This window comes from Diabrotica undecimpunctata, chromosome 1, assembly GCF_040954645.1.
Source record: "Diabrotica undecimpunctata isolate CICGRU chromosome 1, icDiaUnde3, whole genome shotgun sequence".
NCBI lineage: Eukaryota > Metazoa > Arthropoda > Insecta > Coleoptera > Chrysomelidae > Diabrotica > Diabrotica undecimpunctata.
This window is the reverse complement of record NC_092803.1, coordinates 176,241,294-176,261,722: the sequence shown is the minus strand read 5'-3', so window position 1 is coordinate 176,261,722 and position 20,429 is coordinate 176,241,294. Positions and strand designations below refer to the sequence as shown.

The following is a 20,429-nucleotide window of genomic DNA, read 5'->3' as shown; positions in this document are numbered from 1 at the left end:
GAAATAAAAGCACAAGATCATAGAAGATAGAGAGCGGTAGTATATGCCACTAAGACTTAATCTGAGTTGTAAAGACAGACGACAAAAGGAAAAAGGTATTGAATATAATCTATATAGGCTAATAAAATTTATAAATACCAAGTACTTTATGTAATTATTTCTCAGAAATCTACAACATTTAAAGTGGTCATCTGGACTAAAACTAAACTGTTGATTGGTAGAACAACTGAATATATATATTTTTACTTTTGATCTCTTTAGATATAATATAATATGGGTTATAATAGATATTAAATGACTATTTCATAGTAATTCATTAGTTAATATATTTATATCTGGTACATAAAAAAGGCGTACAAGAAAAATATATAAAATAAGACAAAATCAGATTTAAGTAGCCTTATTATAACAACGAGACAATGAAGATTATGAATAATATAATAATACTTCACGTGTTATGAATAAAAAACAGAAGTAGATACCCGGCTTGAGTAGGTATTCTTATGTATAGTGTGTTGTGAGAATGTTCTCATTTTTGATATGAATAAAAATATCTTTATGCTCTTTATGATGAGAATCTACTTCATAAATTTGGACTCCATAGTTGGATAGTTACCAGACTTCAGTATCATCGTGGTAAAGCTATGGTTGAGTTCATGTTTAACTTGCGTTCAAAAAAATATTATAAATCAGGACGAAGTACGTGTGATCGTGACAAAAGTATTATATCGATTTAATATAGAAAATGTTAAGTGACTTTCAAATATTTTTTTGAGTAAAGAATCAGAAGAAACAAGAGGTGAGGCTATATGTAACTTCGATAAAATTAATAAATTTTTAAGATAAATGTAGGTGATCCAGGGTTTCAAACAGGAGTGGGAGAAGATATTGGTGTTCATCAAACTACTGTGTCTAAGGTTGTGACGCCAGTTGCTGACCAGATTATAGAAAAAGGCACACATCTTTCTTAAGCAAAAAGCTTAAGAAAGATGGCAAACAAAGTACACTTTTGCGTGTGCCGTGGGTGTGATAGATTGCATACAAATCAAAAGACCACCTCTTCATAGTAATGAATATATTATTCGCAAAGAATATCACAGTATCAACGTTCAAGCCACTTGCAATGCAGATAAGTGGTTTACAATCGTAGATGCATCATATCCAGGATCTGTCTAAGATTCACGGATATGGAGCAACTCACAAATTTATAACATTGCTAAAAATAAGTTTAGTAGGTCAAATGCAATAATTTTAGGAGATGAAAGTTATGGCGCAGCACCGTGGATACTTGTGCATTTCAGTTGATGCTGCCGAACTAAATGATGCGAATGCAAAGCTTCGTTGTTTCTTTTACACGAAGAGAAAAAACAGATTTACTCAGCACCGGTGTCATACATATTTGAAATCCGTATGTAAAGATCATATTGTAGAAACAGTTTTGACTTGCGCTGACTGTATAACAGAGGAGAAGATTCCTAAATTAATACCTTGTTATTTTTTGTTGTTAATTTTTTTGGTTGTAAACAGTTCTTTATTAAATCCGTTAAAAAAATTGCATACATTTGTCATTTGCAACAGTTATACTAAATCAAACCAGTCGTTCAATTTTACAATAAATATATTAACCCTTAAATGCCCGTGATATGAAAATAACCATAAATGCCCATGTGGGGTCTCCTAGGGACCCCACTAAAATTTTCAATTTAGTAACGTCATTTAGCACTGACTAAAAGGAAAACACGGTTAAAAATAATTTTAAGCATATTTGAATAATTTTTATTTATTTTTCATACAAAATTAACGGCTTTTCTAGAAACAAATTATTTTCAATTCGAACAAAATTAAAATTAAATAATAATATAAGCATATAACTTTTAGTTGCAATTTTTACATACAATAGTTTTTTCTTCTTTTCTGTGCACCTGGCATATAAATTTTTTGCAAAAAGAGCAAACGGTATTCACTTTTCTGTCACAGTTTCGCGGACACTGGTAACAACGAGCACGTTTCTTAGCTGAATGGACGGATTGAGTTGCAACTTCGGTAGTTGGGTTTACCATTGGTATGCCACAATCTTTTAGAGCAGATTTTACATAGGCTTTATGTTTTATATATTTCGCTCTTTTTTCCAAGTTGTTTCGAGCAAGCTCAGCCCCTAATTGTAACAGGAAAATACGTCTTCGTGAAAAATTATTTTTCTTCCAATCAGGATTTTTTTCAATGTATAAAATATAGGCATTTAGTGCACATATGTCTATAATATTCATAAAGAGCCTGAATGGCCAACGAGCAGTTCTTCTTTTACAGGAATATTCCCTAATCAGTTTGTCGGCATTATCAACACCACCCTTGGTATTATTATAGTCTAAAATCATCAAGGGTTTGTTTTAAGAGTCTTGACAAATTATATCACTATCGTGTTGACTTGAAAGAAGATGTACCATCCTGTGTATTTTAGGTATGTACGAAACCATAGCTAATTCTTTAGTAAAAGCAAATATTGACGACTCCGCAGGTCTTTTTGTCAAACTTAGTTGTGGTGGTGTATCAGGTTTATTTTTGCGGACGGTCCCAAGTAAAGTAAGGTTTTTAGATAAAAGATATTGAGCAAGAGGAACACTGGTAAAAAAGTTGTCAGTTGTAATTCCTCTCCAACTGCCATGATATGGTTCCACCAGATCTTTCACAACACGAAATCCCTGATTTTTCTCTATTCTACCACCTGGTAGTTTTCCAAGGTACACCTGAAGTTTTGATAAATAAGATGTTTTAACATCCGCGGCAGCCCAAATTTTTATCCCATAGCGGCAAGGTTTTGATTTTATATATTGTCTAAAAGGACACTTTCCTCTAAAACTCACTAACTGTTCGTCAACGGTTATATGTTCGTATGGTTCAAAGGCTTTGTCACAGTTAGAGACGAACATGTCCCAAATTACTCGTATCGCCGCTAACTTATCCTGTTCCTTCCGCTCCACCCTGGTCACTTTGTCATCAAACCTCAAGAAACTCGATAATTCTTCAAATCGGTTCCTAGCGAATGCGGCTGTAAAAAATGACCGGCGTATTGAGGTGTCTGTAGACCATATCTCTCGTGTCGATTCTTTCCCACACCTTAAAGCACCAGCTTTGATAAGTGCTTCTAAAAAGCTATCCAGTTCATTGTTGGTAAGTACCGTCCACTCTTTTTTGTTATTCGGATGTTTTTCGTTCCACTCTTGATAACGCCTAACAGCTTCTTCATTATTATGAAGGCATATGACATTCTTCATCTCTTCGGTCAAAAATAAATTGAAATAGTCCAAAAACGTGTTGGAATTTTTACTATAGTCTGTTAAGCCTGGATGTACATTTATAATATTTTTTTGTTGCCTCTTGGATCTCACGAAAGGTAGGCTATTCCACTGCATTCCAGATTTGGATGTATATGTTGAACCACTAACCTCACTAATATTATCGTCCACTTCGGTAGGTTCTGCATCTGATTCCTCGTCACTGTTGACTTCTAAATTGTCCTCAGTTTCCGAAACATTTTCCTCAAAAACATCTTGCTCTTCGCTATCTGATTCGTCGGTAATCTCATAGTCGAAATCGGAGTCTGATATCCCTTCTTCTATATTTCGGATAATTTTTTCATGTTCTTGGTCGCTTATTGTCATTTTCATTCTCTTACGGTCCATTTTTCAATGTAAACTGACGAAAAATGTTAAAAATAATAAAAATATTCTGGTGCCTCTAAATGCCCAATCGGGGTCACAGCGAGACCCCACTTATCTAAATCTCTCTTACAGACCACTGCACCTCACGAATGTTCGTGGTATACTAACAGAAAACGTAGGAGACACGTCCACACAAATACCTGATTGCGCGGTTGCCAAATGTTTCAAATAAAGATATTATAGCCAAAAATGTATGTCTGGGGTCCCATAGTGACCCCGATTGGGCATTTAAGGGTTAAATACATAAATAAAATAACAATATAAACTATGAAAAATACTGTCAATTATCAAATACCTTAAAAAAGGGAACAACATTATTATGTTAGATAAAATCTAACACGGTACTTACCGCGGGAGATTCATAAGCGGTACCGATCGCGGGTTAAATAAAAGGCCATACAAGATTATGCCGAACGCTATCAAACAGGCTCTGACAAGTTTAAAAAATAAATAGAGAATATTTACCTTATGTATTGTGAGCAGAAACTCATTACATCAAAATATTTTTGTTCATATGAAATTGAGTACAACCTTATACTTTATGCTCATACTCATGAGAACATACTCGGCTGTAATTTAGTTGCTAGCTATAATTTAGTTAATCCATTATAAAAACTGACTGCCAGAATAATAAAACCATAGTTACTTACAATCAGAGAGTAACAAAAAATATAAAATAATAAACAAAAGAATTTAATTGTTATGAAAAAGAGCTAACAAAACTCTAATGTAGAATTAAATGCATTATAGTCAATCTAAATAAAAATTGTATCTGTAGTTATATATATATATATATATATATATATATATATATATATATATATATATTTATACAATATATACCTAAATTAATTATATTATGTAGCTACTTTAATAAAATGAAAGGGACAGAAATATTCTCTATAAAAACCAATAAATATATTAAAACTCACAGAGTGGAATAAACAAAATTGTTATAATAAAATTAATGTATTTCCTGCAAGCTTTTTCTGTTGGTTATATTTATTTTTGTTACTGAAAATAAAATGTATTTAAAATAAAAGTGGAAATAAACCAAAACTTTTAATTAAATTGTACTCGGTAACTAATATATTCGTACAATACATAGGATAATATTTTTACCAACACGCCACAAGGTACAATGATTAGAATCGAAGATAAAAAACACGTTTTAATTTCTGTGGGTATGTTTGACCATGATGCATTACCTATAAATCTAAAAAAAATCATGAAGATAATTTGACATTTAACCAATTGCATATATTTTTTTTGGAGTGGCGTTCGAGACAGTTTTTTTTAAACAAATTTTAAAAATTTGAAAAGCGTTCAAAAATTTTAATTTTCCGCCAAACATCTTGTAAAAAATACCATGATATTAGACAATAAAATATTCCATAAATTAAAAAAGAGAATGAATTTCTACAATGATCAGAACCGAAGATATTGTCAAAAAACGAAAAAAACACTTTTTAATTTTTTTTGAGGTTACGTTTGGGTCTAGGGTTTTAAAAATTTGTTTGGTCGGATTCTTTGTATATAGAACAACATGGTATTATTATTTTTAAGATATAGCTGGGGGATTTTTTACTATCTTAACCGGCCGTTAGACCCTCTTATATCAAGATACATAGTGGTAAATACATATTTAGATAGGGGTACAAAATAAAACAAAAATCATGGTATAAAATGGTATTTTATTTATGCTCACTTCCTTAAAAACTAATCATAAATTAATAACCTATTGCAACTAGTACTATTACCAAAAAAATTTCAACAGAAATTTGTTAATTTACTACTCCTCCTTCACTATTTGTTTGGTTTTGTGTACCATTATTCATTAAACGCTAAAAATACTTTTTGTATCCGTTGTCATTCCATAAAATCTTGTAAATAATATACAATTTAAAAAAGTAGCTCAAACTACTCTGGTCATCGAGAAAGTAAAGAACGATTAAGCATCACGCCCGACTTTGTTCGCGCTATTTACCCCTGTCTGCCGTATCAGTGTGAACAGTCTTGTTACTTGGTGGTCACGCGTCTTTGTTATAAAATATTTTGAATTAAGGGCTACTATTGAAAATCCCGCCAAACATAAAGTACCCAGATTGATTCGGCTTTTGAATGCGCAAAATGTTCTCCTAATTGACATTTATAGGCAAATAAAGGCTGTTTATGGTGAACATATAATGAATGAATCTTCAGTGAAAAAATGGTGCATTGTCTTCAACGAAAGAAGAACCAGTGTGCATGATGAAGAATGGAGCGGGGGGCGTGACGAAGGAGTTGAAGCAAAACGTTGACGACAATATTCAGAAAAACCGACGATTCACTTTAACCACATTGCATGATTCTTTTTCACAAATTTTTTGTGAAAAAGAAATCTCTCTTGCATAAAATATATACCTTAGCTATAAAAAAATGTACAGTCGATAGGTACCAAAGGTTCTGACAGAAGTCAATAAGTCTACCGAAGTCTACTAACGCAGCCATTGAGTTCTTGATCCATTATGAAAGTAATGGGGACAAATTTTTCGACTGCGTTGCAACGGGAGATAAGACTTTATTAAAAAACTCCTGAAACACAGCGACAATATATGAAGTGGCATCATGCAAACTCGGCCCCAAAATCCAAAGAAGAAAATCCCAATATGAACAAAAGAAAACTGATGGCAACTGTTTTTTGGGTTTAACTTTTAGACAACAATGGTTTAAAAATGTAAAGTTTATACCTAGGTCTAAATCAGAATAGATTCGGAAGTCTATTCTCTTTAAAGATTAAAACGGCCAATAAATAAATAATAAATGACATGGCATGTTGTTGACAAAGGTGTTTCTGATTCACGACAGTGCTCGGACCTATGCATCGGCAAGAACTTCAACGTCTACACTGGAAAATTTAGGAGCTTTCTTTCTACCCCCCAGAACTCGCGCCTTCCGATTATCATCTGCTTCCAAAATTAAAGGAATTCTTAGCTGGAAAGGAGTTTAAAATCGACGAAGAGCTCAAAACTAGAGTGGTTTCCTGGTTCAGACGTTTGGCGGTGAAAGACAACACAGGCATAGAAAAACTGATTACACAATACAATAAATGCCTTGATAACCAAGGCAACTACATTAAATGACTTTGTAAATACTTGCAGACTTTGTAAATAAAATTTTATGGTGATATTTTTTGTTTTCCATTTTTTATGCCAAAACGATCTTTACTTTCTGAACGACCAATTACACACACTATGCTTTAAGTAAATCTCTTGTTTTCTAAGAATAAAAGTTAAAATGTCATTAATTTCAACATTCTGATAAATACTTTTATCAGAATTTTGATAAAATACGTCAACTGTTAACGACTTCGCTTATTTTCCTTATTAGAAAATAGAAATACTAAAGCAATAACTATGGGCAAAGCAATTAAAGCGAACAAGAACGTTATGTGGTCCCTTTGTCTAAACTTGGCAGGAATACATTCTAAACAAGCCAAAGTACCATCTGAATCGATAGTGTTGGTGTAACTAATTTGTCTTCTTAATCTACCAATTCCATTCAAAGATTCTATTGAGTGCTCAAAAGCAGGATTTTGGTAGGTAGCGATAGGGCTACCTGAGGCGGAATTTTCAGTTGGTCTGTCATCTTCAACTATGCGAATTTCTTCCATGTTAATACTAGTATTTTTTAGTGTTAGTTTTGGCGAAATATCTTCTGACGTACTCGAAGGAGATGATAAATTTCTACAACATACATAAATTTATTCTTTAAATAATTTTGTTTAATTTAAAATAAAGTAATAATGTTTGTACAATATAAGTGTCTTTAAGAATAGATTTACTACCATTGATCATTGGCTAAGGATAAAAAAGTTAAAACAAAAAAAAAAAAAACGGGTGTGGCAGTCCAGTGGGACTGCCGGTGGAAGTTACACTTCTATACATGTATTCGCCGTTACAAATTTATTTGGGAGTCAATCTGCACAATCATTACATATGTAATGCTATAGGTAAGATATAGCAGAAAGAGAAACAGAATTAATAACAACTTACTAACAATTAATAAACAATTTTTCACCTGTAACAGAAGTATAGTAAATGAAGGATTGAATTAATATTTTGATGAAATTGTATATTTTTATTTTTATATATGTATGAAAGGAGTTAAATGCAAAAATTTTACTCTCTGCATACTCTGCAGTAAAATTCACTGGTTATTTTGTTATTAATATAAAAATACAATACAATACACTGCAACATAATTCAATATAATAATACAATACAAATTAAAATGCAATATTTATAAGTATTTCCTAATGACAATAATATACATAAAAAATACACTACAATATAGTGCAACATAATTCAATATAATAATACAATACAAATTAAAATGCAATATTCATAAGTATTTAAAAATGACAATAATATACATAACTTTTCTACTTACGCATATATGTTTAATTTACCATGTAATGATATTAATAAAAAAGTCCTCCCCGACTGGGAATCAAACCCCGGTCTCCCGCGTGACAGGCGAGGATACTGACTACTATACTACCGAGGACATGACACAAACGTATTTCAAAATTGACAGATCTGGATCATACAGTGATTTATTGAGATTATTATTTTGAAATATAAAAGACTAATATAATTATGAACATTTAATAAATAGTACAAAACATATGACATAAATAATAATATTAATAAATATTTTATTAATAATTATATATATTATATTATATATTATATATTATATACATATAATATTATAATATATAATATTATATGTATATATATCTTTATATAATATATATATAATATTAAATTATATATACAAAAGGAACATTTTTATATTCGAGAGAGGAAGAGAGAGAAAATATATCTTCTGTCTCTCTCTTACTCATTATCTTACATATGTAATGATTTCACAGATTCACTCCCATACAAATTTCCAACGTGGAGCGCGCGTATAGAAGTATAACTTCAAAAAATGATGAATGAAAAGATTATTTCCAAAAAGTATTCAATTGTGAAGAAAATGAAAATGTAACAAATGTATTATAAAATAAACACGAGGGTGATCAGCTTCTGTTAAAAAATCCAATATATTCAGCTCTTTATAAACTACTACTGGACATAGGCCACTCATAATCTTCTCCATCATTTTCAACCTTGACTCTTTATTAATCAGTTTTTAATTATCACAATGTTTCCCTTTATCTTCTGACCCTTAGACCCTTGAGGTCTTCCTCTACATCATCAACATATTTTATCTTCTACGTGGTCGTTCTTTACTTCTTATACCTTCTGGGGTTGAGAATGTCCAGTCCATCTTAGTCTATGCACTTTAATAAATTTAACAATATCTTTGTATAGCCGGTATAATTCAAAGTTATGTTTTTAACGACATAAACGAAGAACTTACGGGGAAGGAAAATTAAAACACCTAGTCAACGAATGCAAAAAATATAAATACGAAATAGTAGCACTACAAAGAACGAAACTTGAAAATATTCCCAAATACGATCTAAACATAGTACTAGGTGATGCTAATGCAAAATGAGGGAAAGAAGAAATATACGTACCAAACATAAAAAAAAAATAGTCTGCATGAAGTGACATACGAAAATATCACTTTTTAATAATTTTCGCAAAAGAAAGGAACGTGGAGATCGCCAGATGGGAAAATCGTAAAACAAATAGATCATGTGCTTGTTGAAAAATATATGGAAAATGTATAAACAACATAAGAGGATACAGAGGACTAGATGCAGATACATATTACTTTATACTCGGAATACAAATGGAGCAGCTTATAGAGCAGCAGTTCTTAAAAAGAAACGGAAAAAAAAGTAACTAAACCTTTTAGACTACTGTCAGAAGAAGAACAAAGTAAATATAAAAGAATAGTTACTAGAGAATGAGGTTATATTACAGAAAATGGAAATATTAAATTGAATAAAAACCCACAACAGAATACCCAGAACAAAGGAAAGACCACCTATTGAAAAATAAATAATAGAGAAACTAAAGAAAAATAAGAGCCCAGGAAAAGATGAGGTAACAGCTGAAATGTTGGATGACCAGTGCTAATTAAGCATTTGTAATAGTTGCTAAAAAAAAATATGGAAATAACAACACATACATACATAAAAAATGTACTGAAGACACTGCGCCCAATTCATAAAAAAGGCAGCAACAGTTTATGCAATAAATACAGGGAAACAGCGATACTAAATGTTAAATATAAAATATTTGCAGTACATATAAAAACTAGGAACTCACAAAAAATACTTAATGATATAGAGAAATATCGTGGGGAATTTAGAAGGGGACTCACTGTTATCACAGTTGTTCAGTATTCTTCTTGAAATTGTTATAATTGTTATCCTAATAACTACCATTTAAATAGGAATAAGCCACAACTAAAGGTGAAAGTACGTTTATTGGCGTTTCAATTTCCACTCGTTCGTCTCGGAGAACGATTTCCGAAGTGAAAATTGAAACGTTAATAAACGTACTTTAACCTTTAATTGTGGCTTATCCCCATTTAAATAGTAATTACTTTAACATGCCACAAGAAAATAGCTTCAGAACAATATTATCCTAATAGCTAGGAGTAAACAAGAAATAAAAGTAATACTAAAAAGACTAAAAACGATAGCGAGAAAGAAAGAAATATACATAAATAAAGAAAATACTTAATACATGAAATGAACAGAATGCGAATACTCATGAACACCTAAAATAATCACAGATGGAAAAATAAATTCGAAAAAGTAAAAAGGTTCTAGTACCTAGGAGCGACATTCACCAGAAAACCAAGTATGAAAGAAGAAATCTAAACAAGAATTATGGCTTGTAATCGTTGTATCATTGCCCTAAACAAGTTATTAATAAATAAAAAATACGCATCCAAAATAAAAGTAGTAGAAATGAATTATTGATGACAGCAGGAAAAAGAAAGAGCAAGAAGATCTTAAAGACAAGAAGTAAATGGGACAATGGAAGATAGGGGTCTACAAGCAAATGAGGGTCTATTAAGAAGTAAAAACATTTCTAGAGGGGCTAAGATAAGAATATATAAGACAGTGAAAGGACCTACAGCATTACATGCCAATGAAACATAGACGATGAGCAAATCCGAACAATTCAATCTTCGACGTCTTATTAAGGTCTTGTAAATGTTGAGCGTTACTGTATGTTGTAGGTTTTTATTTCTCAGATGTTTCTGAAGAGCATGAACAGTTTGTCATTTCTATCCGTTTTGTTCTTCGTCGCTTGTCGTATTTATTGCGTTTAGTAGCTATCCAAGATATGTGAATTCTTTGCCTTGTTCAAAGCTATAGTTGTTAATTTGGATTTGCTGTTAAACACTTTGAGAGTTTTTAGCAACAAACAACAAGTCCTAGTTCACTTGCCGCATTTGCAAACTTTGTAAAACACTGCACTATGTCTCTCACATTTCTGCCCACGATAACGATATAATCAGCGAATGCCAAAATTTGTGTCGATCTATTGAAGACAGTTCGTTTCATTCAATCTAGTATTTATTTGATTGACTTCCGTTTCCAAGGCAATATTAAAAAAAGACTATTATAAGAAAAAGCACTTCAGTTGCTTTGACAAAGTCCTCGTAGACATACCGTCTCAGGACTTGCAACTTAATGTAGAGTCATATGTCGCCATGTTACCAATCCAACGGTAACTTTAACATCTTAACTGTAAATTAGACATATTGTAAACTAAATTTCATTTAATAATTTTTAAAGGGTTTTTACCCACATATTTAGTGGCTACATCCATGTATTAACTAGACACTGATGATGGAATACTTATTCCGAAAACGTTTTGTCAATTCAACATAGCCCAACTGGGTTTTTTATATACCTTTTTATAAAGGTTTTTATTCAAAATTTTTTTGCTTAACAATATCTTTTGTAAAGAGTAATAGCACTTTAGTCCTTGCAATCAAGTTAATCAAACTTTTAATGTAACGGGCATATTATTTCTTTTAGCTACTCATTTGTTATGACTTTGTTTTGCCATATAATACTATTAGGTTTTGCATTGCTGCTAAAAATTTGTCGCCACTTCCCCTCTACATTTCGGAACAGATTTGGTCGATTCGTGGGGCTTGGAACATATTCATCATGTAATAACGAAGCCACAGCGAAGCGTGCCTGGGTCAGCTAGTTTAAAAATAACTGTCAACTTGTTTGGGCTTTGTCTATTCTCGCAAAAATTAATTTATTTCACAATTTTGCTTCTTACTGTGCAGGTTTGACTTTACAAGTGAAATTAATCACCCGGTAGCAGTTAATATATGTGCAAAGCATTTACAGTACTATAAAAAATTAGTGATGTTTTTTATATACCCATTTAAAATGTGAACACCTTTGTATATCTTACTGATTACCACCACTTAATCGATTGGGACTCCGTGATTTTCTTTTAGATATACTTTTTAAACTTCCTCCTCTCTTTCTACGAATTTCGGGTTCTTCTTCTGGATTACAATGTATCATTACTACTGTCGTTCCTACATTGACTGATATCTTTGGATCGGATGATTTTGATTCCATGGTTATAAAAACCTACAACAAAATACTTTTTACAATCATTTTAATTTAATTTTTACATTTATTTAATATGGGTATACAGGGTGTTTCAAAAAAAGGTAACCCCGTCTCTAGGGTAGGTAAAAAACTGAAAAATAATTGGGGTTTGCTTAGTAAAAAGTTTTTGTAACGCCATCCGTTTTCAAGATACAGGGCGTTGAAGAAAAAAATTTTACGCATTTTTTATGATTTTGCCGAAACTACTGGCAACATTGTAATGAAATTTTATACGAATATGTTTTGGAAGCTGATACTTCACATGAATTTGTTTTTATATCTGATTCTCAAAGAGGGCGCTAGTTACACGGATCGTACTAAGTATTAGTCAATATAACTTTTTTAAGAGTATAATTATTAATCAAAATTTCAAGTAAACTTAAACATCATTCAATTTTACACGAAAAAGGTACTCTTGGTAAAACTCGATACTGTGTACCGTTTTCGGAATATTTTGATTTGAAAATTATGAAGTAAAAAAAAAAAACCGGAAAAAATCAGTTTACCAAGAATCTGTGCGTCGTAGAAAAAAATGTTTGACATAAAAAATGTAGCTAAGACAATTTTAAATAACAATGTTTTTAAGCACTTGTTGTGTAAAATAAACCGTTCTCCTAAAAATATCGCTTGAATCGACGCGTGTACGGGCGAAATTATATCTGTAGCAATTCGACGGTAAAAATTTGATATCTTTTGATCAGAGTGTCCTATCGACAAAAATCAAAAAGTGTTTTAAAGGCAAAGACTGCAGCTTTATTATACGATTTTTGTATTTTACCGCAAAAAAGTCAGTTTCTCTAAAAGTGTTAAATAAATAAACGTTGCGCGATTTTTGCCATTTTTTTCGATTCTCTTGGGATCTTAAAAGTGTATCACTTTTCTATTAACTGATCAATACGTGATTTTTATGATTAAAGTCTTTAAAACTTGTGGCATGAAATATACTACTGTAGCTACTAATTTCACTGTCATTTCACAAAAGTGCCGTCTTAGTGGAAGTGTTTTCCGTAACGTGCAATCGTTTGTAAAATGAAAGTTTAAATTCGGCGTTTTATAGGTATATTTCAAATGCTTTACACTTGTTGCCAAAAATCAAAACCGAAATTTCATGCCATAGGTTTTGAAGGTTGAGCTTTAAGAATGAAAATATCATAGCGAACGGTTAATGGAAAAGTGATACATTTTATTTATTTCATAAGAATCGTAAAAATGGTAAAAATCGTACAATGTTTATTTATTTAACATGTTTTATACATTGATTTTAATTACGACAAAACCTTCTTGCTCTTTTGACTATTAGAAATCGAATTTTACTTCGAATCTGTTTGCCAGTATTCGAGTAAAGAGCTTGTATGAGTGGTTGAGTGAGCTAATGGGCTTATAGCTATTAATATCTAATTTACCTCCTTTTAATGAACGAGGATTGCAACTTAATATTTCGGTTTATTTAAGATGTTATTATGTTACATACACTGAAAAGTGTTCGTGACATCACAAGCGTAAACTATGTAAATGTTACTATTGTTAAAAACTATGTTACAATAATTGTCAGGTAAATGGACCGTTTATTTTTAATCCATAAATGCACAGCGTTGCGTTTTCACAACAGTTGCAAACGTAGGTTTCTATTAACCCTTAATATCCCAGCGTGACATATAAGTTACGCATTGTTGTGTAATTTAAACAGCGCCCTGTAAGGAAACTTGTTGTAGGATCGCATAGATGGTTTAAGTATTGTGCAATTTGACAGTTTCTCTAATGCATGTTTACTAGTTTGCAGACATAATGTGCGAAAATTTTGTGCCTGTAAACATTTAAAATAAGCTGTCGATAAATATTTAGAAAAAATGGACATCAATCTAGAGTAAGTACATTTATTTTTTTATTTTGCAAATTTTTAGCACAAAAAGTAAGTTAAGCTTTACATAAAGGTACATAACGTACATCTTTCAAATTTTATTTAAATATTTCACTACCACTTAGTTCTGGGAGCCCCAAAGTTTAGTATTACATATATGCAACGCTAGGATAATGTACTACCGTATTTCAGGAAAAATAAACATAAGACGTGATTTCATTCCCAGTGAATTATTTACTAAGATTTATATATTATTGTTAACTGCCAGTTGGATAACGATGATCATTGACCAGATATCATGAATCAGGTATCAACTTCACGGTCGCTGTGTCATCACACATTTTTATAATATAATAAATATTACGATATTCTCGGCGATTTGAGGAACAACGATTATTGCCTTCTGGGGATTTACCAACAGAGAATTTTAAGAAACTATTTTGTTTTTATGTAATACATAAACGTCTTTATGGGAATGTATTTCTTATTTGGCATTTAAGGGTTTTTTTTCCATTTTTTGGTTGAAGGTTTTACCCTTGAAGAAGCACTTCAAATAGCTTACGGGGATGTAGAGTTAGATTTAGATGCCATCTACACAGAAGTAAACGTCCTCACAGACGAAGAATCTGGAGATGAAATTGATGATGGAGATCTTCACCATTTGCCAGGGAGACAACTTCGTGTCCAAGACGAGGTAAAACTTTTAAATAAGGATAGAATTGGCGCCACTGAAGCCAGCGCACCTAGAGATGATCCATCAAAATGTTCATATTCTTGGTTAAAAGGAGGTGATTTTCAAAATCGTCTGGATACTTTTCCAACACCAAATTTTTCTGATTATGAGAATTTAACACTTGTTAAATCGTTTGAGTTATTCTGGGATGGCTCGTTATTCCAATACTTAGAGTCTATGTTCTTTTCAAAAATGCTGCCGACCCACATATCTCACTTAGAGAACTGAAACGCTTTATTGGCATTTTGATTTTTAGTGGATACGATCCAAAACCAAGAAAGAGATATTACTGGGATTCAAAACCAGACATGGAGCATCGTTTTGTTAAAAATGCAATGAGGCGTAATCGATTCGAGTACATTATGCAATTTGTACATTGAGCAGAAAATAATAGCATAAACCCAAAGAATAAAGCATGGAAAGTGGAAAGATATTTCACACAAGAAAAGACGACGGTGCGCATTTGAAAATTGCACTTCTGTTGTTAGAACCATGTGTAGAAAGTGTGATTTGGGGTTGTGCATTGATTGTAATGAGAAGTTTCATACACAATAATTCTCTATACCTATGTAAAACATATTTTTTGTTTAAATATATAATTTAATAAAGCTTTCGTGTTTTTTCTTATTTTGCTTCCTGTATGTCCTAGAGTGACCGCTTGTTATTTTTTTTTGTTAACTTTTTTTTTTGAAAATAAGCTCTAAAACTCAACTAGAGGACTTAGAGGAACAATAAATTACCATAAAATATATCATTTTTCAAAAATATAATAATTCAGGATATTAAGGGTTAAAGGATGGCATATTGAAAGTTGTAGGTTAATTTTGACACGTAAATACGTGTTTATAGTTAGTAGTAAGTCGTTTGTGTATAAATTAACTGGATAAAAATTTGGTTTTTGGTAGCAAAGTATTGTTAAATCATTGAAAAAGATGTATTTATTAAGTAAGTGCTATTATTTTATCTGTGCTAGTTGGTACAACTGCCCAATTATCAGAGTTGCGTTTTCGCAACACTAAACACAAGGCATATTATTAGTACATAAAATGAATTTTGTTCTAGAAGGTGGAAATAAGATGTCAAATCAACTTGACTCAACCAGTTTCGGTCGTACCCGTTTCGGTCGAACCTTATAGAGTCGACTTCCAGTGCAGATGTTTTTCTAGCACCTCCTGACCCCACTGAATTGACTGATGAAGATAATGGAGATTAACACTGTGGAGGAACATTCAATAGTCAATATTAAATAAACAAAAATATGTTGGGATGCGGAATCAGAAGCTGTAATTCATCAAAAAGAGGAACAAAGCATAGACAAAACAATATAAAAAACAGAAATAGAGAAACAAAATGAACGAATTTAAAATATTTAAGTGGCATCTACTGAGATTCGTGCAAAAAGTGTAACTCTTCTACCACGGAAATGGACTCAGGAAAATTTCCCAGATGAAAATTTCCTTTATTTGGATATTGAACATAAAAAAAAAACTCGATGGAACACACATACACTCCTTCATTTTATTCACGACCACTCACTCCTTTACAGATCTTTGATTTCTTTTTTACAATAAAGAGCTTTTAACAAATATTGTAAAGAATAATTTTAAATACAATTAACACAAGAAAATTGGAATATCTGGGACATATTCCAAGTGGAGAGAAATACACCTTGCTCCAACTCATTATACAGGGAAAGATCCAAGGAAAGAGAAGCATAGGGAGGCGTAGAATGGCTGCGCAATCTGAGAGAGTGGTATCCGCCTCAAAAGTCCGAATAGCTATAATGAGATGGCACTTGAAGAAGTAAAGAAGACACTTCGTTTTGCTCCTCTACAAAAAGGTATTAAAAGGTAAAAGAAATAATAAATTAGACTTACTCACAATCAATTTAATTTAACTATCCAGACGACCGGTTTCGCCTTCTACAATATGCAAAGCATCTTCAGGTCTCGATACAAAGTTAAATAAATGATGCCGGTACTCTATTAATTGATGGTTGAAAGAACATGGTTCAAACTATCCTGTATTGTTGAATGGAGAACTTAAGTCTGCTATTGTAATAGTTTGACAGTAAACGGGGAAGTTCTTGAGGAGACAGATTTTATCCAATGAAGTAGAGATAGGTGTAATGTAATTGTTTGTTTGATGAAAGTAATGTTCCATACCATTGAGTTATTTAAAAGTTATTTATATTTATTCTAGAGATATATTTATGAAATGTGTGTTATTTATTGAGATTTTATTTTATGAAGGTGACAGTTGTAAGACAATGAATGAGATTAGATGTACAAATGTACAAAGTACAAACTTGTAATTATCAAATTTCTTTGATAAAGTTCTATTGATATATATGGCAAATGATTGCACAGTCAAGTATTTAAAGTTAAAAAATTAAGGACAATTTAAGACACACAGAAAACACTTAAAAGGGGGACGAAACAAACATTAAGTTTAAAAAGGGGGAAGGACTTGAATGCCCCACACCTCTTACTTGGAGACAATGACTTTTTATGACTTTTATGAGACCTGAAGATGCTTTGCATATTGTAGAAAGCGAAACCGGTCGTCTGAATAGTTAAATTAAATTGATTGTGAGTAAGTCTAATTTATTATTTCTTTTACCTTTTGAAATGGACTCACATAAGCAACACATTCATGATTTTAAAAAGGTATTACTTTAGAATTTGGATCAGACGAGTTAAAAGCCTTTATAGGGATATTACTAGTTATTGTGTACAGCACGAATCCAAGAAGACGCATGTACTGGGAAGAATCTGATGATGTTAAAAATATATCGATTTCAACTAACATGCGTCGTAACCGATTTGAAACCATTATAAGATTCCTCCATTTTAACGGTAACCTAAACATATATCCTTCAGACAAAACATATAAAATTTTTCTGTACCTTGAAATTCTCCGCAGATCATTTACTAAATACCCTGTATAGGAAACCGAATCTAGCGTAGATGAGGCCATGATACCATACTATGGGCATCATAGTATAAAACAACATATAAAAGGCAAGCTCATACGCTTTGGATATAAATCAAGGTGTTGAAATCAGAAATCTGGTTACTTCATAGATTTCAATATTTTTCAAGGAGCCAAGGGAAAATCCAATGAATACAAAAAAGAATTTGGCACTGGAGGTGGAATAATATTGCAGTTTGCTCAACGTATTTCTAAAATTTAATGCGATAGGGTTATGCCTCATTGCTTATATGCTGATAACTATTTCACCTCTATGAAACTAATTGATTTTTTAACATCCATATGTGGAAATTACGAAAATTGATACGACGAGAAAAATAAAGTGATTTTATGTAGGTGGAATGACAACTGTATAGTTACTTTGGCATCGAATTACCATAAAACGATACCAGTTTATCAAACGAACAGATACTCCTTTCCTTAAAGCAAAAAAATCAAAATAACATAACGACATCCTATTCGAATTTATAACGAAAATATGGGAGGAACTGATCGGATGGATCAAGATGTTGCCTATTACAGAACAACTATAAGATTCAAGAAATGGTATTAGCCTTTATTTATTTGGGGTCTTAACGTCTCCATACAAAATGCTTGGTTAATTTACCGTAGAATGAGACACATTATTCCTGAATAACCCGAAATAGCCAAAGCCTTGTTGACGATGTTCGGAACTCCTCCAAGAAGACCTGGTCCATCTTAATTTTCCATAAACAACATTACACAAGATATTTGATTCGACAATATTTGCCATCTTATTTATACCCAAGAAAAACGAACCCGATGCGTCCTTTGTCACACAACAACCAATAAAAAATGTATTAAATGTTAGATTGTCTGACATAAAAAATGTTTTATTAAATTTCATAGTTATAGGGAATATTTTTTTTATATTATTTTAATATCAGTTGATTTAAAACTCTGGTATATGATTTAATAAAACATTCAAAACAACCATCGAGTTAGAATCTATGGAGAAGCTATGAGCATATTAACGTGTGTATGGCGTGGCTAACGATGATACCAATATGGCGGTGGGATCATGGCCGGACTCAATAATATTAAAACTACTATAAAAATATGACTAGTTATTCAGAAGATTTAATCATAATCTAAAAAAGTGCAATACACTTTTAATAAACTATGATTTATTTATACCGCAATAAACACTAAAAATACGATATATTATACAGAAAGATAAATTAATACAGTCAAATAACTATTAATTTATTCTCTGAAGTACGGGACATTACTTTGTTTACATATTTGTATACTAACCTGTAGAACGTTATTCCTGAAGATTTTTTATTAACATTGGTTCTGCTACTATAACTACGTTGAGAACAAGAAACCATTATTATGCACTAACACAATATATTATTACAGTTTCTATAAAAGTATTATAAAACTAAAAATATTCGAAAAACAACAAACGTAAACAAACATATACGATCTGTCAAAAGTGTGAAAACAATCTTAACAATATGGCCGAAGTGAGGTCGTTTTTAGTCAGGTGATGCCCTCTCCATAGATTCTAACTCAATGAAAACAACGTATTTTTAATTTTTTCACATCCTAACCATCCAGTGTTGCGTTTTCGCAGCAGCCAAATATCAAAAAAGTTTTTCATTTTTTAAACATATATTTTTGATTTGAAATGAAAATTAATATGAATTGGCGAGATAATAGAATAGAATGGCGGACACAAGAGTTGTTAAAATAGCAAGAAACAAATCATCAAGTGGTAGAAGAAGTATCGGCAAAGGATGGTGTGACAATCTTCCATAGAGACAAAAATCCGCCTATGAACAAACAAAATTGCTCCTATAAACGAAAAGAAAGAAGATTTATATAGCCATATTTTTTTAGTTGGGGCCCAAAACTTCTGGTCCATAAAGAAGAATTATCGAGCCGACGCATTAGCTAATATAAATACAGAAATATAAAATGAATATGCTAACTGAGAATTTAAACATCTAATATTAATTTTAATTAAGCTATGTTCTGATTTAAATCTAAATAAGAGACCTAGAAAGTTAAATTTATATGCAAATTAACCAACACAGTAAAATAATTAGGTATTCTGTATATTTGCATAAAACATATTGACTTATACTTTTCAATAAAATCGATGCAAAAAACTTTAAACAAACTTTACGTAAACATTACCAGGTATCAAAACTTAAAAGTTTTCACATACTGTTGAAAAATTCATAAATAAATTTACTTACGTTTGCAATACATGAAGTTGGGTCATTGTTTATTTTCATTAACATAACATTCACAAAAACATACGAATATTGTAAAAATTTTTATGTACATATTTGTATTTACCTTCATATACATTTAGTATTATACAAAATAAATCGAATCTGAGTTCCTAATATCAAAGTTTGTATAAGTATATCATTGGATAAAATAAATGTCAGAAAAGCAAACTCTTTTAAAAAAACTTCTGAATCTTTTTATCGATTTAGTTGTTTTCTTTTGTTTTGTAGTCCAGTCATTATTTTAGCAATT

At 31.4% G+C, this 20,429-nt stretch overlaps 1 protein-coding gene across 4 annotated transcripts; it reads right to left on the bottom strand.

Annotated features, from left to right (window-relative positions):
• Positions 1-6,915: 6,915 nt before the first annotated feature.
• LOC140441388 (uncharacterized) lies at positions 6,916-20,364 on the bottom strand. Of its 4 annotated transcripts, none has more exons than XR_011950990.1 (3): positions 20,141-20,330; positions 12,085-12,303; positions 6,916-7,444 (listed from the first exon to the last, which is right to left on the bottom strand). XR_011950990.1 is itself a non-coding variant. In XM_072532103.1 (3 exons), the coding sequence occupies exons 1-3, from the start codon at positions 20,253-20,255 to the stop codon at positions 7,060-7,062; spliced, it is 582 nt and encodes a 193-aa protein (XP_072388204.1). In that variant the 5' UTR covers positions 20,256-20,364; the 3' UTR covers positions 6,916-7,059. The 4 variants fall into 4 exon arrangements, 2 of the variants coding, with proteins under 2 accessions (XP_072388204.1, XP_072388201.1); XR_011950992.1 differs by having other exon boundaries at positions 12,104-12,303; XM_072532103.1 differs by having other exon boundaries at positions 12,119-12,303; positions 20,244-20,364.
• Positions 20,365-20,429: the final 65 nt, after the last annotated feature.